Genomic DNA, 24,195 nt, shown 5'->3' with positions numbered 1-24,195 from the left:
CAAGAGCACAGCACTACCCTGGCCACAGCCTGCAGCAGCAACCTGCCCTCACCCCACACGCAGATCCGGGGGCGCATGCCTCCTATGCCCTCCCAGGGTGTGTGCAGTGGTGGGAGCCGCACCCCCTCCCTGCGCCCCCAAATGAGCCACTCATGGCTCTATCCCACGCCCCACCCATGCAGTGCCTGCCACTGCCCCAGCACCAGCTCCACTCCCTCCCCTACCACAGGGGCCTCAATCTCCCCACCCACGCCCCTTCTCTCACAATAGACTTACCAGCCAGACCCTGCTACTCTCCACACTGCTGGGCTGCATTCCTCGCCAGCTGCATGCTGCACTGCAGCTGTGCGCATGCATGGGGCACTATCAGTGGCATTAATCGGCCACATCAGCCAAAAAAGCCGATTGCTGATGGTCATTTTTCCTTATATCGGTGCCGATCCAATATGAGACCAATGTATTGATGCACCTCTATAATCTACTTTTTCTCTAAAGCAGTCTTGCTTTATTCAGTGCAACAGGGTGGACCTATTCAGGGGTACATCAGAACTGTGTAGTGAACTGCAGAAAGAGGAAGAATAGTCCTACAGTTATGAGATTCTGCCCTAGGGAACAGAATTTTCTTCCAGACTTAGATGCCCAATGTGATGATGAAAATTCATTTGGTGGCAATCTTAGGATCGCCAAAGAAGTGATACAGACATGAAACAAACTATATGGCTTAATAATGACAAAAAAAAGGAACAATAATTGTCAACAAATATATGAAACATGTACCCACTAACAAGGGACTAGAGAAATTATCCTAAAAAAAAATTGTATAACAGTTCATCAAAGATCGTAATGGAAACCCGCTTTCACGTACTCTCTCCCTCTCAACATTAAAATCCAGACTAAGCAAACACTAGAAAGCATTCAGCAAGGAATATTCATACACTGATACAAAGACTGACTGTGAATATATAAAATATAATTAGCTTTTGGAATACAAATTATTAACTCAGGGAAGTCACCCAGGCAACACAGATTTTGAATTCAAATTTTTAATTCAAATTTTGAATTACCTATTCTTTAATTAATGAATTCTCTCCTTCCCCCAAAAATACAAAACCGGAACACAGCAGTTATACTGTGAAATATGCCAAGTTGTAAGTCAAGGTTTAAAGCCAAATTATTCACCCTTAAATTTCCACCTCAACTCATACAACACTGTAGTGACATGCAGGCATCTAAGGATTTCCCCAGCAAGGTTCCTGCCTCCCCACCACCTCTGCCTGATACCCTAGAGCCAAGCTAGGAGCTCAAACTCCACACCTGGGGACACTTACTTACAGTGCTTGCCAGGTAGGAAACGAGCGGGCGGGCACAGAGCTGAGCTCCAAAGCTGCCCGCCCGGCAAGCACCGCTCGCTGCTGCTACTGTGCCTGCCCACCTGCTTGCTGATGTTACTCTGCACCTACCCACTTGCTTCTTGCCCAGCAAGTGCTGTTCGCTGCTGCCACTCAGCACCCACCCACTCACTTCCTAAAAATCTATATGACTGGTAGCTCAAATAGCTGACAATATTTCTTGAAAAACCTATTACACCCATTCAAGCAATTTCAATGCGTATGTCAGAGATTCCAAAAACTTACGCATCTGAGTCTTCAGAGCTGGAGTCGTCATGACTCTGTTCAGACTTCCACCTCTTGTGTCTATCAATGAGCTCAGTCAGGTAAGATGTTTTCTTTGCATTTCGTAATATAAATTTGTGTTTCAAGAGCTCCTTGGCTGTAGGTCGCTTGAAAAATAAAAAAAAAGTAAACTGTAAGCTAGTCTAATTTTTACTGCATCTGAAACATGTTGAGATGACTCTCAAAGATTATTGTAACATTTTCTCCCCAGGCTAAGAGTTACACTTCTGACAAATATTAAAATGAGAAATCTTAATAACTTGTACATCTTCAGCTTTCTCTGCATTCAGATAAAGAATACAGCTTAGATGGCAGAGAACATCTTGGTCACTACTATAAAACAGCAGGAATTCCATCATGTCTAGGTCTAGGGTAAAATTCTTTAAGATGCTTAAGCGGTTTATGTAATTAAGTTCCACTGAGATGCAGCAGAATCAAAGTCTGCCAGTTCACTCAGGACAGATCTCAAAGACGCTTACAATTTTTCCTGGTATAACAGTTGGAATTGCTATAACTTGTTTTTCTAATAAAAGTACCTTTTCTAAGTCAGCATCTTGAAATTTTATTCTGGATGGTTCTCGACCCTGAGCTACTTAAGAAAAATCTTCTGCATTTAACTGCAAAGTAAAAGCTGAATCCCTGAAGCTCAATGGATGCAAAAGTCTATAATAATTAAGATGGTAAAAATACCTAAAATAATTAAGTTGGTCCACCACCACAGGCTATTTTTAAGCACCAATTTTTAATAATTTTCTAAAACCTTGCTTACTCAAATATCTCCAAGAAAGTTTGTTACAAGTTCATGTAGTTAAAAGCCCTTTTTTATCTTGGTTTTTAAAATCTTGCTATTTATTAACATAGAAAACAGCAAATAAATCAAGTTCTAAAAAATAAATTATTTTCTAGGAACCTAGCAGAGAATTCATATTTTTAGAAAAAGCTAGAATAAAAGAAGATATCCTTAGATGGGTCTTGTGAATTATCAGAGTGTTACTTCCTTTTTCTGTAGTTGTCAAACAACTGTCCCTCCTTGTGAAAGACTGCATCCTGAAACTCCATACCTGTAACCACACAGAAAACTAGCTCCTAACAATGCCCCAAATCATCAGAATGAAGAAATCGAATATGGAGGTGAAAATATATTCAAACTAAGGAACCAGATGCCTCCTTATCAATTCAAGGTCTGTTCCATACCAAATCCTTCCTCGTTATCATCAAACAAGAAATCTGGGATACCGGCAAAAGGAGAAGATATTGCCACACGTCAAGACAGCGGAGTTTGAAGCGCAAAAAACCAACCAAACAAAAATGTTTTAAAAAAAACTTTAGTTTTTGAGTTTTATTAATGAAAAAGTAGTAAAAGTCTCATATCTGAACGTATTATCTTTAGTTTGAGCTTTACAAGATATGAACTTTATAAGATCTTTATATCTGAACGTATGATCTTCCGTCTACTGACTTCATCAGATGATGACAGTGATCATCTTTACTATGTAAATCCACTGCTTACAAAAGTTTGATATACATCTCTGATTTAGTTAGGGCCTTTTATACACTGCACTTCAAGCTGTTCAAATGTTGATCGGTGTTAGTGCTAGCTTGAGTTTGGAACAGACAGACACATTTTAAGACTAAAAACCTTCTCTGACTGTCCACCACCTACAACACAGCTCTGACTTGCCACTAGAGGGCTGACAAGTAGGAGTCCTACTAGGAGTTTGTTACAGCTGAGTTGCCACTACTGGGCTGGTGAGCCAAGACAAGCTTCTATCCCCGCTCTAGGTGGGGTATGAGACCTGGAGCAGGGCTGGAACATGAAGCTGGGAGATGGAGAGTTAATAGGATGGGTAAAATAAGCTAAATAACGTAGATAAAAGATAATTCTGCCCTGGCGGGACACAACTTTGAGCAGCATAACAATCGTTTAAGACTAGTTTCAGGTGTTAATTCATAGATTGTAGAGTTGGGAAGGGACCACAATGGATCATCATGTCCGACCCCCTGCCCCTGGCTTGTGTGAAGAGCTCCAGGAGTCACCCAAAATTACCATGAAACAAGGCCCTTAGTCTATAAGGTGTGAATCTACCCTGACTTCTGCCTCACTACCAGTAAGCTCATGTTGATTGTCTCCCTAAAAATATGAGCTTAAGCTTTAAGGGTGTGGGAAGAAGTAACGCTTATATTCTGAATACACTTTACACAGAAAAACAGAGCCACTGCACAATGCACACTTAATAGAACAGAATGGCTATCAACTCCATATCCAATATGAAGTGAATTAACCCATCCTCACCCTCTGTCCTACACTCTTGAAGCCAATCCTGCCCTATAAGTTTCACCCCGCATGCATGTCTCTATGCAGGTACTGGCAATGCAAAGTACTTACACAGCTTTTTAGGGAAAGTCCTTTTAAAACTGCAACATGAGGCAGAGAATGTGGGAGGTCCCAAAGCAACCAGTGCCTGGTATGAAGAAGCAGAGACACCCAAGCCTCCACACACAGCTAGTCACCCTCTGTCTGGTTACCACCACATGCAGTTAGGTAGCATGCAAGCAAGTACAGGCATGGGCTATGCAGGTGAGACATTCAGAAAAACTAAGACATGAACTGTGAGTTGGGTGGAGAACAGCAGTGGGCAAACCAGAAGCTGGAAACACCTGGCAACCTCTCCAACCCTTTGACATACCCCTCTCAATTGAGCCTGAGACACTACTATCTAAGATCAGTAGTAGGGAGGTAAAACTGACATGGTAGCTTTCCAGGTCAGCAGTCAGAAAAGCTGGGAAGTTCTTGGTGGGGGGCACACCCCTGGGACCCACACAGGCCCCCAATACCTGGCAACCCCTTTAGAGGAAACCTGGGAAAACTCTGGGCACTGAACCCCAAAAGGCACAATTGTCTGGGTACTCTACCACCTCTTGGCAGCATTCTGGCAGCAATGCAAGCCCTAAGAAGTGAAGATTCTACTTAGAGCCCTTAACAGTGTGTGTCCAGGGACAATTATGAGCCGATTCCCCAACTGTGACACTTGGAAATATTCAAGTGTTATGTCTGTTCATGCTATCAGGTCAATCAGGACAACTTGTGGGTGTGAGAGGTCAGCATTACAGCTCAATTCCTTCACATAGAAGCAGTCATTCTGGGAATAAGGAAACTGGTCTCAGAACCAGTGAGACAGCCAGGTTCTGGGTAAGTATGGTATACTGTTTAGTGCAGGTGTTAAACATCAGTGGCATGGTGAAGCACTGAACACAGAATGCTGATGTAATACATTTGCAAACGCAAGAGCATGCCCTGGATGCAATCTGATGCCACTGTATGCTGCAAGAGCAGAAGTGTGCTATGAAAAATGGGTGGAATTGGGCCTGAGCTGCGCTGGCCCTGTATGCTGTGTTTGGACCCACAGATCAGTGAGTGAAATGTGCAACCAATTTTAATCTGGAAAAAAAAAGCGTGTCCCAGCTATCAAAAGTTTGGAAAACAATGTGCAAAAATTCAAATCAGCACCATTCTTTGTATCTGCAGACAGCTGAAAAGAGAATCAATGATGCTTCAAAATGAGAATCTTATCAGGCCTCAGAGATGTTACTAAAGCCTCATGACTACACCACCAGCAGAATTAGACTGATACAGAAGTCCAGTTCAAAACAGAATTCTTAAGTGCTAGGAAAGCACTACCAGTCTACCTGTAGGCATTTTTACAAAGCAGCTAATTGCTGTGGAGAATCCAAACAGCAGTATTTTATCCTGGGTGTGGGTAGGCTTACTGACAAAACTTAGAAACTTCTCTTGTGAGTAGGATGAATAGCTATACAAAAGTATTCATTATGTAAACCAGGCATCCTGATGAACCAACCTTGAGCCTGGAAAAATAGAACACTGGAAACAAGTGTTACCAACTTGAATTTAAGGTCATAGATTTATTTTCTGGTCTCCTCCAGCCTCAGGTAGAATAGAGACTTTTTTTTAAATCTGGGACAAGGAAATGTCAATATTCTCAGGTATTTCCACAACACCTCCTCTACAGCTCCCAGAAGAAACCAAGCTACTTTCACTGATAAAAAGGCTCTTCTCAAAAGGGACAGGAGAAGAGGTGGTAATTAATAGAACTGTTCAGACCAACTCTGGGCAGTAAGATCCAGTCTCCCATTTGTCAACTATGGAAGCTACGAAAAGCCAAATGGAAATCCCAAAAGGTAGGTGTAGATCTCCCACTGGCTCTGTTGTAACTCTCAAAACTTTTGTCAAGTTGACTGCCTCTGAAAGGCCACGAGACAGGCATCTCCTAGAATGCCTGGGCTTCTTTCATGGCTGATACATCCTCATCCATGTTGAGGTTGATACTTTTAAGACTTCAATGTCTGGAGTCAATATTTAACTCCCTAGAAATTTTTGGTGCAGCTCTTAAGTTCTTCAGAACAGGGAGCTTCTTCACTTGTCTGCCAATCAAAGAATTCTGTCTTTTTAAGAGAATAAGTACTCTACCATGGTCTGTAGTTTACATGGTATGTCCATCACAGAATAACAGCTTTGGCCATTGTAGCAGGGCACTAAAATGTGCCTGCTCCTGAAGCAGCCTACCCAGCAGAGCTCCCCAGCTGTGGGTTGCCATAGTAACAGCTTAAGAAGGTAATTGGGTAACACCTGCAGGAGTCACATGATGGCAGGGTTTTGGGACATATATGCTTAGGGCTGAAGATAGCAAGGCACTCTCTCTCTGGCAACCACCAGAGAAAGAACTCCTGCATGTGAAAGCTGCCTGAGAACCAATGCTGCCTGCTTTGCTACTCAAGTGCTGTGAGATTTTAGGAACCTCCCAGGTATTTAAGCTATGTGGCATGCTGTATTAAGGGTGTACGTTTGACCCCTAACGGGGGCATAGTACTGTTGCTATTGATAATACTTACATTATAGCCTAGAGGCTTTTGTTCATTTCTGTTTATGCCAGACAACCAGGATGAGGCTATAAGGGGAGGTTTGGAGGTCTCATTAGTGCCCTGAGAAAAGGTCCCAGATTTTGGGTAGAGTTAGGGACAGGCACACACAGAGAGAGATGCTATGGAGCTGCGGAGAGCCCTACCGCCAGAAAGGCATAGATACAAGGGTGCAGAGAGCCCTAGAGCCAGAAAGGCTCAGATACGAGGACGCCAGAGGGGTGCAGACACAAGGGCACAGAGAGCCCTAGCGCCACAGGGACTCAGAAACAAGGGTGCAGAAAGCCCTAGAGCCAGAGGAGCACAGATACGAGGGTGCAGAGAATCTAGTGCCAGCAAAGCATGGATACAGGGGTGTAGAGTCCAGCGTCAGAGAGGCACAGAAGAGATAGATAGTAGTAACATCTGCGAGGCTTGAGACACAAAAAGGGGAGGTAGGAGTCATGTATAAACCCTAGACATCAGGATATTAAAGGGGCAGCCTCTTGCCTAGAAATAACTTATTCATTACATCAAAGGCATGACAGGCAAGATAGGTGGGCAGACTGCCCAGACATGTGAGCAGGCTGTTGTGACAACCAGCCTCGAGACACACCTGTTACAGCCATCAACCTTACAACAACTAGCACCAATATTCATGACCATCCGCCTTTTCTTAGTACCTCTTATTTCATCCCTGGAATCCGGTAGAATTTGTTTTAAAGGACAGGGATCGTTTTGCCCTAGATCAGTTAAAATTGTACTTAAAAAATTCATCACCTGAAGCTGTGACAAGTCTGATAATCATGCCTTTCATCAAAATAGATCCAATTTCTTTGTCCTTATGGGTGCTCATACTGGGCTCAAACTCCTCTTGCATTTAAGGACCTTGATTTAGGTAGGCATCAAAATACTCAATCTTTTGGCAGCACCCGATACCTTTTTGTCTGTGTGCTTTGAGGTGGGAGGAAGGGTATTTGTGTTTTGTCATAGTCCTGTGACTAGTTCTGGGAATTCTGACCAGTATCTCTGCAGCTTGAGAAAGGAGAACCTGAAAGGCTCAAAATATCCTCTACCATCAGGTTTAATGCATGTGTTATTATCACCTCCTGCAGTAAAGCACATTCCTCGGAAGACGACTGTAAAGGAACAACAACCCTCATATTTTCCGTTCTGGTCTTGTCAGCCTACAGCCAGTGGAAGGGGCCTAGCTAGGGAGGTTCTCAGGGAGCTTTATCTTCTTTTACCGACTCGACTGTGCAGAAGTAAGATTACACAAGGACAGTGTCTGCAGTAAGGTTAAGAAAGCCATGTGATGCATCTGGCTGAGACCAGAGCTCCCAGTACCATTCCCAAACTAGGTGGGACAGAACTCTGAATGGGACCTCTACACTATGTTCACTGGTTCGCTAATCCTGATGGTAGAGGATGTTTGAACAGTAGATGTAATAGAATTGGGTTGATGTCAGTAAGAAGGATTATATTGGAAGTGGTGAGGAGTATATTTCCTCATTGAGAGGTGGCAAAGAATCAGGACCAGCCATACCTCTGCAAAAGATATAGATGCCTCTATGGCCCACAAATTTTTGCTCGACTCCATCATGGGTATAGGTACCAAATCAATGCCAGGCTTCTTGTTTTACCTGAACTTACAATTAGGCTCTCACGTCCTAAAACAGCACAAGAAACCATGCAGGGCTGGGCACCTATGATCTTAACAGCAAATATAAACAGTTTTTCCACACAATCTTCCCACTGTATCAGATGTCAATCTGTTACCAAGAAAATAACGATGACACAAATTCAACATTACCATTTGGCACTCAGGAAAAAAAAGTGAACAAAGTGAGTCATAACAAATAAAATAGTTTTATATGAGATAGGCCCCTTCTCAGCGAGAGCCATTTAAGATTCCTAATCATTAACCAAATAAACTGAATTACTTAAAAGCCAAGTTAACACGAATAATTGAAAATCCACTCATTATTTGCAATAGCTTAGGCAAACGTTTTCATGATAATGGAAAAAGAAAAACACCGAACACATGAGTGATCAGAGCTCCCATCGTGGCTCTAAGCTTGGGTGGTGATGACGACTAAAAGATAAGCAAAGAAGAATTCAGCAGTTTACAGATAACCTTTCCAATTCACTTGCAAAAACAGATTTAGTGTCTAATAAAAAAATATAAAAATTTAAAAAGGTGCTGTATTTGGATTTAGGCTTTTAATCTAATCAACCTGAAAGTTTCTCTCAGGATGAAAGTTCTCTTTGGTATACATGGATATACTGTAGAAAAATGGAAAAGGGAAAAAAAAATCTCTAAATGACTGATTATATTCTCTTCTAAGCTCTATAGTATGTACATTTTAGCAGCAAAGCCTTTGCTGCTTTAGTTAGCATTACCATCATCACTCTAGAGAGTAATTCTGCTTTAAAATACATATCTCTTTTTTCATTCACTTTTTTTTCTGGCTATAAGTAAAGATTTCTACTCTAAATCTGAGCTTAAAGTTTTTTCTGAAGATTTCATTCAAAATGCTTAAGTGCTTTACCATGTTGAAATCTGTATGAAAACCAAAATACAATTTCTAAAACTCACAAAGCTTGGCTCCTTATTCAGGCAGGCCTCAACAAATTCTTTGAGGGGTTTGCTGAAGTTTCCTTCCAACGTTGGTGGATTGTTCTTTGGAATGAGGAATAAAACCTTCATTGGATGCAACTCTGAATGAGGTGGTTCTCCTTTTGCAAGTTCTATGGCTGTTATACCTAATGACCAGATATCCGCCTGTAACATAAATAATCTTTACAGATATATGAGGTGGAGTTGGGGGAAGAGAAAGAAATTTATCTAGTCAAATACTGCTTTCAAACCTTTTTTACAGCAGATTGACAAAAATAAAATCACATACACACAAATAATCAGTAGGTTACACTGTACCTGCTTCCAAGATACATTTTGTGTTTTCTAGCACAGATCAGAGTACCGTATTTATTCAAACCTAAGACCAGTCCAGAGTTGGAGTGGCAGTTGCTAACCTGCCCAGCATCTGCCTCCCATAGCCTCTACTTCCCCCATACCTCTGCTACCTGCAGCCAGCCCCCTGCTACTGCCTCTCCACCACTACTTATCTTTTCATCACAGTTGCAGCTGAAGCCCTGCTCCAGGCCAGGGCCTGGAACATATGATGACTGGCCCCAATCCGGTCATGCAACAGCAGCAGCTCTGGACACCTGTGGGTCTGGGGTCACCACAACTGTGGCTGCATGGCTGGGCAGGGGCTAGAGACAGCATGTGCTCTATGTTCCGTGTCCCAGGGTGGAACAGGGCCTCAACCAGAACCGGAGCTGCAATAGAAAGGCAAGCAGTGGCAGCGGAGGGGTGGGGGGCAGGCAGAGGAGGAACCAAGTGGGAGGAGAGGGGCAGGCAAGTGGTGGAGAGGGGACAAGTGGCAAGGCATAAGGTGCAAGGGGGGCTGGGCAGGACAGGGGTTATGGCAGGTGCCAGGGAATATGGGCACTGAAGGGAGACAAGCAGCAGGTGGGGCAAGTGACAAGGGGACAGTCAGCAAGGAGCAGAGATCAAGCCACTTGACTTCTCTGCAGCTTGCTGCCCCTCCGCTCCCAACTGTTTGCCTCACTGCCACGGGGGGCCAATGCATTTAAAACACAACCCTCCAAAAATTATATTCTAAATTTTAACAAATTATGTATTTTCCATATCTAGAATCTAATGATTTGGGGGCTGTCTTAAATTCAAACTAGTCTTTGATTAAGGTAAATACAGTAGTTTGAACAAAACACAAAATTATGTCTAATCTTATTTTTGGGGGGTGTTTTTTTTAATGAAAATATGGTAGCGTCAACCTCTTCACTGGAATGATGTTCCTACTCTCCATGTAATACATAAAAGCACAACATACTGAAATCACTGAAGTCACTGAATAGTCTTTTACTTAAAACTACTGCTGATGTTACAACCGATGTTTCCCATATGTGACACCAGAATTGATTCAAGTTAGAGAATATATCACATGGGGTAAACTGATTGATTTTGGAACACCGTCCTTTAAAAGAGCAAAGATGCGATGGTTGTACTAAATACTACAGAGCTGAATTTCATTTTATGTTATGGTTAATAAGAGTTAAGCTTGTAATGTGGCATTTTGTGGCAATTATATTCCCATGGAAACTTGAGACAATATCATAAAAAATTAAGAGTCACAGCAAAACAAAAATCTTTATATAGATATCCAGGCAAGATGCAGTTCAATGCAAACCCCATAATATAACACAAGTTGTGACATGATAGATCCATAATCACAAGCACAAAACTGATAACGCAACCACATGAAAGAGTCCACTACTAATACTAATGCCAATATATTTACTACCACTGTTTCTGAAATAATTAGATGCAACTTGCACCACTCCCTGAAGATTAAGAGAAGCCAGACCCAGACTACGGAGAAGCAGAAGTGAATGCCAGAGTCAAGGATTCCTGACAGCAGACATGATTCTCCCAACTTCTCAAGTTAGGGGACTGCAAGACTACTTGCCAGCAGACAGCCTGGCTTCACTAGAGATGTTTCCAGTCAGGATTGAACACATAGGTCAAGACAACAATTTAAAGTATTATTCAGAAACTAATCTCAAGTGAACCTCACAAAAAACTAGTGTACAATACTCTATATGTATACAGTACTACTTAAAACACAGCTTTCCTAACTTTCAAAAAAAGGACTTGGAAGAATTGCCATGATAGGAAAAATGGCTAACAATTAAACTGCCGGATTCTGTGTTTACTGCCTCATAACAATTTACATATTAAAATATGCTTAGTCTACAGATTTTAAATGTTTTTCTTGTCCCCAGATCTACAAATTCAACCTTATCATTTGTATGAAAAGTAGATTATGATCATCAATAACAACTACAATACCATGGGGACTCCCAGACATAGGCTTCAGTGAAAACAGAATATTGCCTTCATACCTAAATACTACTGTTATGAATTCTACACAGGGGCAAGGAGGCATGGGATGCTGATGACACTTTCACATCCAACAACCAACACAGTGAATGGTGGTACAAACAAGTTTTAAAAAATAATTATTTTCTCACATATAATACAAACTTTTTCACCCAAAAAACATATGCATCCCAGTTTTGCAGGTATAAGTGGGGAAGCTGATTTTCTGCCCAGGATAGAAGCACCCTGCTTTGATTCTTGCTCTACAGTGCTGCAGCTGTGGCACTACTATCCAGGTGGCTGAGAGAGTTACTCGACTTAATGGCTTATTGTTTTTCACTGAACAGAGGGGTGTTAATCATCTCTCCTTTTTAATCATCTTAGTGTTCCACTAACCAAGTTAACCGTTCTTAGGACAATTTTGTTGTCTACTAGCTGCTCCAGTATTTTTCCTTCTATTTCACAGGTTTGGACTCAGTTCGTGAAAGATTAACCAATGAATCATTTAACCAATATGCCCAGTAATAACTAGTTATGCTTACAAGTTATTGTTTAGCACAGGACTGGGCACTGTCTGGCAGGGAAGGAAGGAAAGGGAAGCCGCTCAGTGCCACAGCAAGAACAGGAAGGCAGCAGGGCAGGCGGAAGGAAGGAAGGGAAGGAGGAAGAGGGGAAGAGGAAGGGAACAATGTTTGCATCCCTAGTTTGGAGACTTTTTAGTCCCATTCAAAATCATAGGACCAACCACAGGGATCAGTTTTTCAGCAGTAAAAAGGGTTTCAGCTTTAGGTGAGAAGTAAGGGGAAAAAGCCTGAAGATTCGGCTTTGTCTCTGCCTCTGAGGTAACTCTGGCACAGAGTAGCCAAAACTCTGAAAAAATGCCTTTCCAAGCAGTGCACATATATTTAGGGGTAAGTTATACGTGAGAAAATATGATAAGTTACAGTTGCTGAAGTCAATACTATTACTTGAATACGTACCAACAGTTTAAGCACGGTTAAGTCTTTTTTGCCACCTTTTAGAGTGAACACCATTACCATCTAGTCTTGCATATACTCCAGTGACTCTTGAAAAAGAGAGCTGCAGTATCCTGGGGTAGCACGAGATCCTTTGAAGGGTGATTTAACATGCCAAGCCATATCGGCACTATTAGGTGTACAAACAGTTGTACAAGATTTGCAAGATAAAGTCAGAGATTTCAGACAGAAATCCATATTGTCAAAAACACTTTTGATCTTACTCAGTTCTTTCCAAAATTGCTCTATTTTTCTGTACTCAAAAATGAATAAATTAAGCAAACCCTTCATTTCAAAAATTAAATTCAGAAAAGTTATGGAGGGATACCCCAAGTCTAAAACGGCTAGGAACCACTGGTGTTTTCAATTATTTTCAAGGTGACAAAGGCAAGTGACTGAGGTAAGGGACAAGCATTTAATTCTAGCTCTGCAAATTTCTGGGAAATATGCATTGCACAAAAATGTAGCAAGTGGGACATACAAATGTTACAGCCTCCCCCTAGCTAGATAGTAACAAAATTACCCCAAAGGCAAACTCTCCAGCCAGGGGGCAACAGGGAGCTACTTCTTTGCTCCCCTGCTCCGCCCCCCACCATGAAAGATAGGCTGTCTCCAACAGATGCTACATGAACATCAGCTAAAGATAATAATAAGCAGGGATCACGATTGGCTGTTTAAAAATCCAAAATGATCTGATAAAGAATCCAAAATCTGTGTTTTTCCATGATTTAAATGAAACACCATTACATATACAAGTATCACTTGAACACAATGTTTTATTGATATTTACAGTTTTAAAGCAATTTGGAAGTGTAACAGTGCCTCAATCATTATAATAAAATAAATCCTTATTACCTATATATTTTAGCATTTGATTTTGTTTATCATGGAATATCAGAACTCCCCATGCCTCCTCTGCTCACCAGGACATGTGTCCAGCTGCAGCTGTCACCCTGCTACTTTAGGGTGCTGAGTAGCCTTGATATGCTGGTTCCCCTCACTCCCAACGCACAGTCCCCGAACCCCACAGCCTTGGTGGTGCCTCTCACTTCTGACCTGCTGCCCCCTAGGCCCCAGCCCCTCAGTGTGCAGGGCAAAGGGGGGGGGCCTGCGGGGCAGGAGTCCAACCATAGGCAACATGTCAGGGGAGCATAGGAGGGCACATGCCCCCTCATATTTGTGCACCTGCAGTGGGCATGGGGCTGTAAGCCTGGCCAAACTGGCATGGGCAGGAGTTGCCTCTGTGGTCTAGCAGGTGGGATGAGAGGGCAGAGCAGGCTGGCAAGACTTGTTGCTGCTGCTACCACCAGAACCCCTGTGCCAGCTGTGGTGCCAGCAGCCTGAGAAGTAACTGACTGGGGTGGGGGGTCAGGAATGTGCCGCCCTCAACTCCTCTCACCACCAGCTACAGTAGGATACTGTGTCCATATATAGGCATTACACACAGTGCCAGAAAACTTCCTGGTGAAGGGAAGTTGCTTTTTGAGAGCTGATACTTTGACAGAACCATGAGGTTTCTTTTAGTCAATTGTTCCATAACCTTAGCACCACATCTGACCAAGTTGGATCAAGAGACTTGATATTTTTTATACCAATACCTTGCCACTTAAAATGACATTTTTCTTTGATCCCTGTTCAGTTGTCTTAAGACTGCCACATGCAGAGCCGTGCAGTAGATGCTGTGATAAATGCACCCATCTCAGAACATCACAGCTTCCTGCACAGTTAAGTGGAATAAGCTCCTCCTCTCCTCACTGGCTGAAAGCTTCCTCTTTTCACAACTTTGACACAATGGAGGGGACACTTCTCAGGCAAGAATTAAAAAGTAAATAAAAAAAACCTGGTGTCTGAAATTGGCACAAATGTTTTGCTAGTCAATATTACAGAGGTCTTATACCGAGTCAAGCATAGGGATTGCATTATGTAGCTAGGCCACAAAGCCAGTTTATCTGAAGAATGTTACTAAAGAATTTCAAAAGAATTTGGAGTTCTTTTGAAGTCCAAGATAGCTGATTGAACTTTCAGAAATTGTCACCATAAAAAAGTGGGCTCTGCCCACCTGAAAATCTACAACTGTACCGATGAAAGATTCTTTGTTTAGCGATCATTTGTGATTTTTCTTACGTAGTCTGAGTCCCAGTTTCTTGAAGAGGGAGCATATGCAAGTCCTACTCAAGCTTTCTTGTACAAGTAATGTAATAAAGAAAAACTCTTTATAGACAGGTTCTTTTTTGCAAGCTGAAAATCATGCAATGCATCTAAGTGGATTTAGGCTTAAAAGTTAACTATAAAGCTAAAAGTAAGCCAAGCTTTATTATCATGTAATTCCTACATAACCTAATCAGTAGTGAATTCAGTAAATGAAGATTCTATAGCTAAACTCTGGTCACTGACAGACATTCAATGAAAGGCACAATAGGATCTGATCCCTGATCCCAACAACTGTGCCTCCTGCCAAGCCACACATGCATGGCAAGAGGCACAATTCTGGGATCAAATCCCAAATGCACCCTATGGCTGGTATAAGAAGAACCTAGGAACAGCATCCCAGGCTCCTCCTGTACCAGATAATAGCAAACCAGGTGCCTGGTGCACCAAGGGCTAGGAGCATCAGTCTACTGATGAATACTCCCAGCCAGAGGGATGTACCAGTGTTATACAAATAGACTTTTTGCCTATTGCTTTTAATCTCATGTATTTTCTTGAGTTTTGTATTGCCTTAAGAAACTCCATTTTGTATTGTTCTGTAGCTTGACAGAAGTGCTCGATCTTTTACTCTTTTGTATGCTGTACGGGTGACAGTGCGTTTGTGGAAAAGGAAAACATCAGCTGGCAACTGGCTGAAGAATGCAGATAGATAAAAGACCAAACAAGAAGAATCCGCCCCAGAACAGTGAGAGAACAACAGCAATCAACCTTCAAGAAAGAACAATGATAAGCCAGCAAAAGCCCAGAGGACTGGGTGAATTGACAAGGCTATAAAAGATGGGGCGAAACATATCACTTTTGGGTCTTGTTCTGCATGTCATCCTGGAACACTGGCTCATCTGACGAGATGGACCAGCAGAAGCCCGGCTCCCACTCGTGATCAACTTGGCTGGGCACTAAGTTGATCCAAGCACTGATAAGACTGGTAAGGTACACCAGCGCAGAACAGAAATTGGTGGGTGTGTGTATATTAAGCACTTAATCAATAAACACAGCATCTTGCCTTATCCTCCCTCATAAGGTCTCGCTTGTGATTTGAGCAATTGGCAATTGTAAGTGGCCTACACCAGAAGCCAAGGGGCACTAGAGCACATCTTCCTGTTCGATTAGAGCAAACAGCCGGGGCCAAGACTAATCTGACCACTCTGCAAGGGAGGTGCAGGGATTTGCAGGGAGATGCAAAGCATCCTGGGATACTGGGGGACTATGAGTTAGTTTGAACCTGGAAGGGGTCTGGGACATAGTTCAATAAACCAATTTAACCTAACTCAGTTAAGTCTGATACTAAATCCATCCAAATTTATCTTAAACAGGTTACGGCCATTTTGAAAGTGGTTTATGTGCAGTGAACTTCTATGAATAGAACATACATTCATCCTTTGGTGAGGAGGGACAAATCCTAGAGTAGGTTCCACCATTTTAAGCCAGTTTGCACACGCCAAACTTCTGTTATGGGTATAGATTGATTTTGTACGCCAAACTTCTGTTCTGCTATGGGTACAGACCAGCGTTTCCCAACCTTTTTCATCCCACTGCACACTGATCAAGCACAGAGCGGAGTTGGGGGGGTGCATGGCAAAACACGGAGTAGTGGCGGTAGCACTAGCTGGAGCCATGCCCCACTGGTAGCCATGCCCCCCCAAGATCCCACAGCACATCTGGTAAAGTCTGATGACACACCAGTGTGCCACTGCACACTGGTTGGAAAACACCAGTATAGACCAGTTTCCAATCACTTATACCTAATGTCTACGCCTGGAACCTGTTGTGTTACAGATCCCAACCAGTTTCTCATCATTTATACCAGTTTGTGTGTAACTTCTGTCCCTAGCTCTGCTGAGTATCCCAGTGAGAAATCTGAAGCTTCTAATTAGTTTCAGTGTTCATGGCCTCATCAACTCACTATTATCACAATTACCAGCTATGACTGGTACAGCCTAACACTGCACTAATTATATGGTCGGTCAGTTATCAATTCAAAATCAAGAGTTACTGGTCACTAGCCAAATATCCTGCAAATAGCTATCAGTAGTTGTGCCAGATCCATCGGGTACTAAAATGTTTCCAACAAGGCAATATAACCACCCAAAGTTAGCCTGGCAATGTGCAGCAGAAATTTTACTTGGCTGTCCACTAGGTCTTGAGGTATGATGCACTGCATGATGCACTGCATTTGCATATTGATGGCATTTCTCACATTTCATTCCTAGCTGAATTATCACCAGGGATCCTAGTTTCTTCTGTTTAAAAATCCAAAAATCTCCTTTTAAGCCCCCCAAAGTTTGATTTAAAACCCTAATATCCACATTTTTCTGCAATTAAAATTAAATACTAATATATTCAAGTGATAGATAGATTATCTATATCTATCTATATAAAAATAATCACTTGAGTACAATATTTTATTGATATATTTACAATTTTAAAGCAATTTGGAAGCTTAACAGTGCTTCAATCATTATAACAAAATAAATTCTATATACCTATATTTTGTTTGTTTGTTTTAATGAAGGAAAAAAATCAGAGTTCTCCTTACCCCCTTCACTCACCAGGACATGGGTCCAGCTGCAGCTGTCACACTGCTGCTTTGCGGTGTTAAACAGTCTTGATATGCTGGTGCCCCTTACTCACAAGCAACAGTGCCCCCCAGCCCTGCCAGTTCCCCTCACTCACTGCCACCTGCCCCACCCCCGGACCCAGCCTCAGTGTGCGGGGCAGGGGTCTGTGGGGCAGTGTCCCCAACCATAAATGACACCTTGAGGGCCAGGTTCTACCCACTGGGCTGCAGAGGAGGCTCCTGCCCCTGTCAGTCCAGCCAGACCACAGCCCCATACTCTGCCATGGGCACACCAATTGGGGAGGGGGGGGGGCAAAGTTGCCCCCTCCCCTATGCATCACCTATACCCTCCTGCTGGTTCTCCCATGCCTTGGCTATGCAGCCCCTCATGAGGATGGCTTGTCACATTTAGCTTTAGTTGCATGTGCTTGAGTGGCGAATTATAGTATTATTTGAACTTTTCTTTTATATGCAGCCTTATTTAACCACTGCTTAAGTTTCTGTATAGTCTCATTATTATTTGAACTTTTCATTTTGCTTGTGTCTGTACTATCAGGTAGTCTTGAGGTCACTTTCACAGGCAGCTTATGGTCCAGCATTATCAATATATGTGTGTGAAACGTAGGCCTTGTTATTAGCTCAAATTAACTGAGCGTGGCACTAACCAACTAAAACAGAGGGATGACATGATTGGATATGTTAATGAAAGGTGGTAAGAGGGAAACAACTAGACTGTGCCCTATTGCAGAGCTTTTGGAATTTCTGATTTTGATGGACAGACCAAATTAGGAGTCCAGGACATGACCAAATTAAGATGTGTGCGTGTGATGGGTTTGTTAGAACCAAAGAATATGCTGACAGGATAAGAACATGAAATGTATGATGATCACAGGGAAACCAATCAACAGTACCTGGAAATAAAGAATCACCACAAGAAAAAACATAAAAGCGGGACAACAAGGAAGTTGAGTGTGTCATTGTCCAACAACACCTGGACTGAAAAACAGCCATTAGCCACAGATTACCGCCCTCTACTTTCAGGAACTGGACACCTATTCTGTAAGTAGAGTAATACCTGGGATTGATGAGTGGTTGAACATTGAACTAAATGGTTTTTTCTCTCTCTCTATGTAGAAATTATTAATACAATTAATACACTAATAGAATTAAATTTTATTTAAGTTGAATTGTGAGGCGCATTCTGCATTAGGCTCTGGGTTGATTATGCTTTGGCGATTCTTTAGCACCATGAGGATGTAACAGTTTGGTGGAGCGTGCAGGCAATGCAAAGCATGATTTATTTACCTGCAAGTTTAACACAACAGTTGGGAATGCGTATAATACTCAGTCTCATACAGAGACCCAGGATTTTTGCCTACCTGTAGTTAAAGGGTCGCAACCTTTTGCAGGACAGACCTCTAGGTAAGAGGAAGAGAGCTTCATTTTGGAAAAAAGATTTACCTTTTTGCACAATGACAGCACCCAATATAAAAAAAAATACCCAATTTTTTAATTTAAAAAGTAACCCAAAATCCACATTTTTCCATGATCAAAATGAAACACCGCTATATAGATATCTATATATTAGTGGTGTTTCATTTCAATCATGGAAAACGTGGATTTTGGGTTACTGTTTTTAATTTTTAAAAAAATCTGGGTTTTTTGTTGTTGTTGTTTGTTTTTTTTAAATCAGAGAAAACCTGGGTCTCTGGTAAGCAGTAAGGGCCTTGGGTCCATAGAAGTCTAGGGCTCTTTGGATGGAAGCTGAAGAAGGGGCTAGAGAAGTAGCCATTCAGTCTCAAAAGGAGGCACAGGATATGAGAGACTGGGCTAGAGTTGAAAAACCCACAGTCAGATGATTGCAGAACCTCTGCAGACAGCTGTTATACAAAAGGCAACAGCAGAGGAAAGGAATGATTTAAGGAATGAACATAGGAAGTTAGAGAGCAGAGACTGACAGCTCATTCGGATACAAGAGCTGGCAAGAAGGGCAGAGCTGGATCAATAGACTCACCTGCGGGAAGCTGCAGAAGCTGCTCTCTACCACACTGCCTGACTGCCACATACACGCGTGTGTGTCAACCTGTGGTTTCCCACATTTTTCTCCTTTAAGGAGAAAATCTCCTTTTTCTCCTTTAAAGGAGAAAAACAAGTGATTTTCTCAAGAAAATCTGTTTTTTTCTGTAGCAAATGAAGAACCCGGATCCCTGATGATGATCACAGGCATTATTGCAGGATACCATTTAACATCCAGGTTTTTATTCATGCAGTGACTGCAGTACAATTCCAGGTAGAACTGCTTAGAGCAGTAGATTTTTACTCTGCATTTTACCAATGATGACAGGCCTAAGTTTATCTAAAAGCAGTGCTGAGCATTTGCACAGCATGACATCTGTTTTGATGTCATCAATCAGTATGGCAACATCTACAAAACCAAACCTAATCATCTAAATTGTAATGCCATACAAGGAGTACTACTTAATCCACTGCTGTACCTACTCTCAGCTATTTTTGATCAGATGAACATCTTCACTTTCACTCCTGATGAAATTGACCAGTATTGGAATGTGACTAGTTTCCAAAGCCAAAATCTGTACCAAAAATTCTACTTTTTTACATAGGACTACATTCACAAACACCATCTTCTTTGTTCTATCCTTTCATGAATCACAATTACAAAGCACCATCTATATCAGTGTTCTGCTACGCACTGCCTCTTAGAAGCATTGGCACTGTTGTACTCCATCTACTTCTGATTCTTGGCAGGCAATACTGCCTACGGTGATAACCTATAGCATGACACATAATCAAATTTAGTCCTAAATATGCTGGCTAATTCTTGTGTTTTCAGAGAAGTGTTGGCTTGACAAATATAGATCTCTTTATTTACTCTTCAAGCAAGTAATTTTCATTTCACAGATGTCTTATGAGACTTACTATTATAACTACATATAGTGTTCCGGTTTTACAACTACATAAGTGCCAATTCAGTTCTGTCAACCTGACCATCAGACCACATGGATTTAGGGGTGATGAGTGGAGGCCCTGACAGGTGATGTGTGTATGCACCTGGTGTATGGCAACAGAACTATACAATTACAGGCTGCTACTGTTATCAGCAACCCACACCTTGATATATATGCTACTCATACAGTAAATTAATTATCAACTACACACAATCTAGTGAATTTAATGGGAGAAAATTACATGTTCAGATACTCTATTATACGTTTATCTACCCTAGCAAGGACAAACACTTTGTCCCAGGGCTTTTAAAAGATAATTAACCCATCAGGAAATCTACTTCGAGGCAGCTCTAGGCAGGTGGTGTGTTGCTCCATGAAATTCTAAAGAAAACTCTGTAGAAAAAAATTACTTTAATCTTACCTTTGAATCATATGCAGACTGTTTTATTACTTCAGGTGCCATCCAGAATGGTGTTCCCACAAAGGTATTTCTCTTTATTTGTGTATCTGTTAGTTGTCCTGCTACTCCAAAATCTGCTAACTTTACCTCTCCTTGTTCAGACAGCAATACATTGGCAGCTAATAAAGGAAAAAATATGGGTTAAACGTTTCAAAGCTTTTCTTTGACTCTGTTAGAACACTTCATCAAAACTATCTTTTTTTCTTCTTTTTCTTTTAAACTGACAAAATGCAATACTTACCTTTAATATCTCTATGGATTTTCTTTTCTGAATGCAAGTAATCAAGTCCTTTAAGTATCTCTCTTAAAATTGTGGCAATCTGGGTTTCATCAAGAGAACCAGGTTCTAACTAGGAAAAACATAAAAATAATTGTAACTTGCGAGTTTTAAAGATGTTATAGAAGTAGAAGAAGAAATGAAAATGCCATGATATGTGCTTATCAGTAAGTTAATATGTTTAATTGATTTTGGTGTCAATTACTGTTTTACACATGAAGTGTGATCTATTTTTCTCTGTCTCCTATTCCTTAACATACATTATCTACATTTTGGATCTGCTTTTACCACTCTTTATATGGGGTGACAGGCAAATAGCCACATGGAAACAGAAGTGTGCTTACTAGCTGATGACAATGTAACCCAATACCATGAACAAATTTAGCCCGAAGACCTCTTCTTCGTATCTGAATCATTAGGTTTTGAGAGAAAAACAATGCTCCCAAGTTAGGATAGACGTGTCCCCATGATTCTCCCAACCCCACATCAGATTGCCTTTTGAATGTTAGAAACTGAGCTCTTGCTCTAGCAGGGCTCTGCTTAAATATTCTATGCATGATATGACAAAGTAATCACTTTTCAATTTAGCTAACATTGGAGAAGGCACAGTTTAGAGATATATGGCAGCACAAAGCAAGAGCAAATAGATGTCCGTACTTTTGTTGTGCCGCAATGAAGCCATGACAAAAAAGTGGTAACAAATTGTGCTGCTTTATTGCAACACAGAAGCCCAGAGCTACCCACACTCTTCTGCTATCCCAGGCAGGCACTCCCTGGTTAGAGGGGCCCAGTCCTACATGCCCCAAATTCCTACCCAGGACTGGGTCCCTCAAACTCAGGGAACATCTACCCAGCTTTCCCGGTTTCCAGACATTTGTCATGGAGACTGTTGGGGCACATTTCTGCAAGCAAGGAATCCCAACTTTCTCTGCTTCTGAAGACATACCCCAGACATCCCAGGCACATCTCTGGAAGCAGGGAAAGCCAGGGCACTCCACTGTGAATTCGTGGCCCCAGCACTGGGCCTGTGTACCACACTGGAGCGTCCAGCTTTTCCTACTTTCAGACACGCCCCTGGGATTTCCAGGCACTTCTCTGAAAGCAGGGAAAGTCAGCTTTTCTTGCTTGAAGTTACACCCCCAGCAATCTAAGAACCCCAAAGATTGCCAACAGCTTGTCTCTGGAAGTGAGGAAAACACTGCCCCACCTGATAAACAGGAGGACAATGGGCAACACATGTTTCAACCAATTAAGTGGATCAGCTGTGCTGGGACATATCCCATCAGAGCTGATCTGGCTTCATTGGGCAAGGGCTATTTCTAGCCAAAGAGAAACTGGCAAGCAACGATGAATAAATGGGAAGAGTACTGAACAAAAAGTCTGGGAACCATCAAAAGATTTTTACTGCCCTTCTTATATGCTTTCAGTGGTTCACAGACATTAACACAACAGCAGTAACATCTTCAAGTTTAAATGTAAACTCAAAACAGGGCACACTTCCAGAAAGCCAACATTATTTGCCCACAAACAACAAATTTAAACTAGTAAATTATTTTATCTGTGCTTTGCTAAAACAAAATATTTTTGTGGGGGAAAAAAAATTCCCAACTAACTCTAATTTCTTGATTATGTAGCAGTAAACATTAAGTAATCTTGTAGTTTTAAAAAGAGTTTCTCTTTCCTAACTGAATTTTAATCCTCATGTGAAGTCTCAAATGGACAACCTTTGAGAGAGACATCCTTTACAGGGAAAACTAATCTTCACTAATGAGTGAGATGTAACCTTTCAAAATAATATTAATATGTACTTTGTGAACTGTAGTTAAGTTTTAATTCTTTGCTATTTCAAAAAGAGTACTGCTAAGTGTACTTTAATATACCTTGTATAATTCAATTTTAGTAATATGAGATCTCACTATAGACTAAGATATTAAAAATGTATGCTAGATGATGGCTTGTTTTCTTTATGAATTAGAAAGCAAGTTGAAAGGCTGTACTGCCTTTATTAACAATAAATGTATGCCTTAAATAGGAAGACATTTTCAACACCAGCAGTATGTCTCTAACAGATGAGCCCCCCACCACCAAGAAGAAAAAATTATGTTTCTACATCGACTCAAACCTCAGTGAGGATACAAACAAGGGGGACAATCTAATTTATTTTAATCATGTAGTTAGGCATAATTATACGCCTACCACAAAGTGAGCAAATAGTAACAAATTTTAGTCACCAATATTCTCTGATTAGTCAATATTTTGAAATAAAAATGTTTTCATATCTCTTTTCAAACATCCCATGTTACCTAACCTCCTTGCATGTGAATTAGAGGTGTATCAATAAAGATTTCCTTAACCAATGCTGATAGCCAATTATTTAACTTGGCATATCAGTCATTACCAATCCAAAAACCAATTTACAGGAAGGCAGCTGGGCAGCATGGAGAGCATCTCCCTGCAGGTATTGTATTTCACAGTGTACAGGTCAACACAGTGTACAAATCAACCCCATTTTTCTGATCCAAAAAGTTAGGAATTTTGTAGATCCGATGTACAAGTCAACCTAACTTTTTGGATCAGAAACTGGATCAGAACTTATACCAGCCTCTGCATACCCTCTCTGTGGGCCACGCACCCAGGGGGTGGGCACATGCCACAGCACCGCTCACAAAGAACGGGGACGGGCTCAGTGCTCAGCTGGTGAGGCCCTGTCCCCTGCGAGCAGTGCTGCCTGGGCTGTGCCGGCCAAGCACGAAGCTCAGCGTCACTCACAGGGGATGGGGCTGCACCAGCTGAGCATCAAACCTAGCTCTGTCTGCTCGTGCTGCCAAGTGCCAAGGCCAGCCCCATCCCTTGCAAGCGGTGCTGGGCTCAGTGCTCGGCTGGCACAGCTAGGCTTGGCACTTGGCAGCACGGCTCACAGTGGACAGGGCCAGGCTAGGCGCTCAGCTGGCATGCCCCCATCCCCTGTGAGCGGCGCTGCCTGGACTGCACCAGCCAATCACCAAACCTGGCACCACTCACAGGGGACAGCGATATGCTGTTTAAGCAGAGGCTGAATGTTAAGAGTTAAAAACTGGGTTTCAAAACTTGACTTACACACCATGAAATATGGTACGTCTGTGGAGGAGAAGGGGCTTGGAGAAGGGCAGGCCATA

The 24,195-nt window shown here is 41.9% G+C and overlaps 1 protein-coding gene across 5 annotated transcripts in view; it reads right to left on the bottom strand.

The window, feature by feature from the left end:
- Positions 1-24,195, bottom strand: part of STK24 (serine/threonine kinase 24) — a 98,435-nt gene that overhangs the window by 18,113 nt on the left and 56,127 nt on the right. For 4 of the 5 annotated variants that reach the window (XM_006272636.4, XM_059721113.1, XM_059721114.1 and 1 more), the window contains 4 exons: positions 21,005-21,113; positions 20,725-20,882; positions 9,187-9,372; positions 1,635-1,780 (listed from right to left, as the gene is read on the bottom strand). In XM_006272636.4, coding sequence (XP_006272698.1) covers positions 1,635-1,780; positions 9,187-9,372; positions 20,725-20,882; positions 21,005-21,113 — 599 coding nt within the window. The remainder of the gene's footprint in view (positions 1-1,634; positions 1,781-9,186; positions 9,373-20,724; positions 20,883-21,004; positions 21,114-24,195) is intronic. The other variant, XM_059721115.1, reaches the window with a different exon arrangement.

Source organism: Alligator mississippiensis, chromosome 1 (genome assembly GCF_030867095.1).
Source record: "Alligator mississippiensis isolate rAllMis1 chromosome 1, rAllMis1, whole genome shotgun sequence".
Lineage (NCBI taxonomy): Eukaryota > Metazoa > Chordata > Crocodylia > Alligatoridae > Alligator > Alligator mississippiensis.
This window is presented reverse-complemented; position numbering and strand designations above follow the sequence as displayed.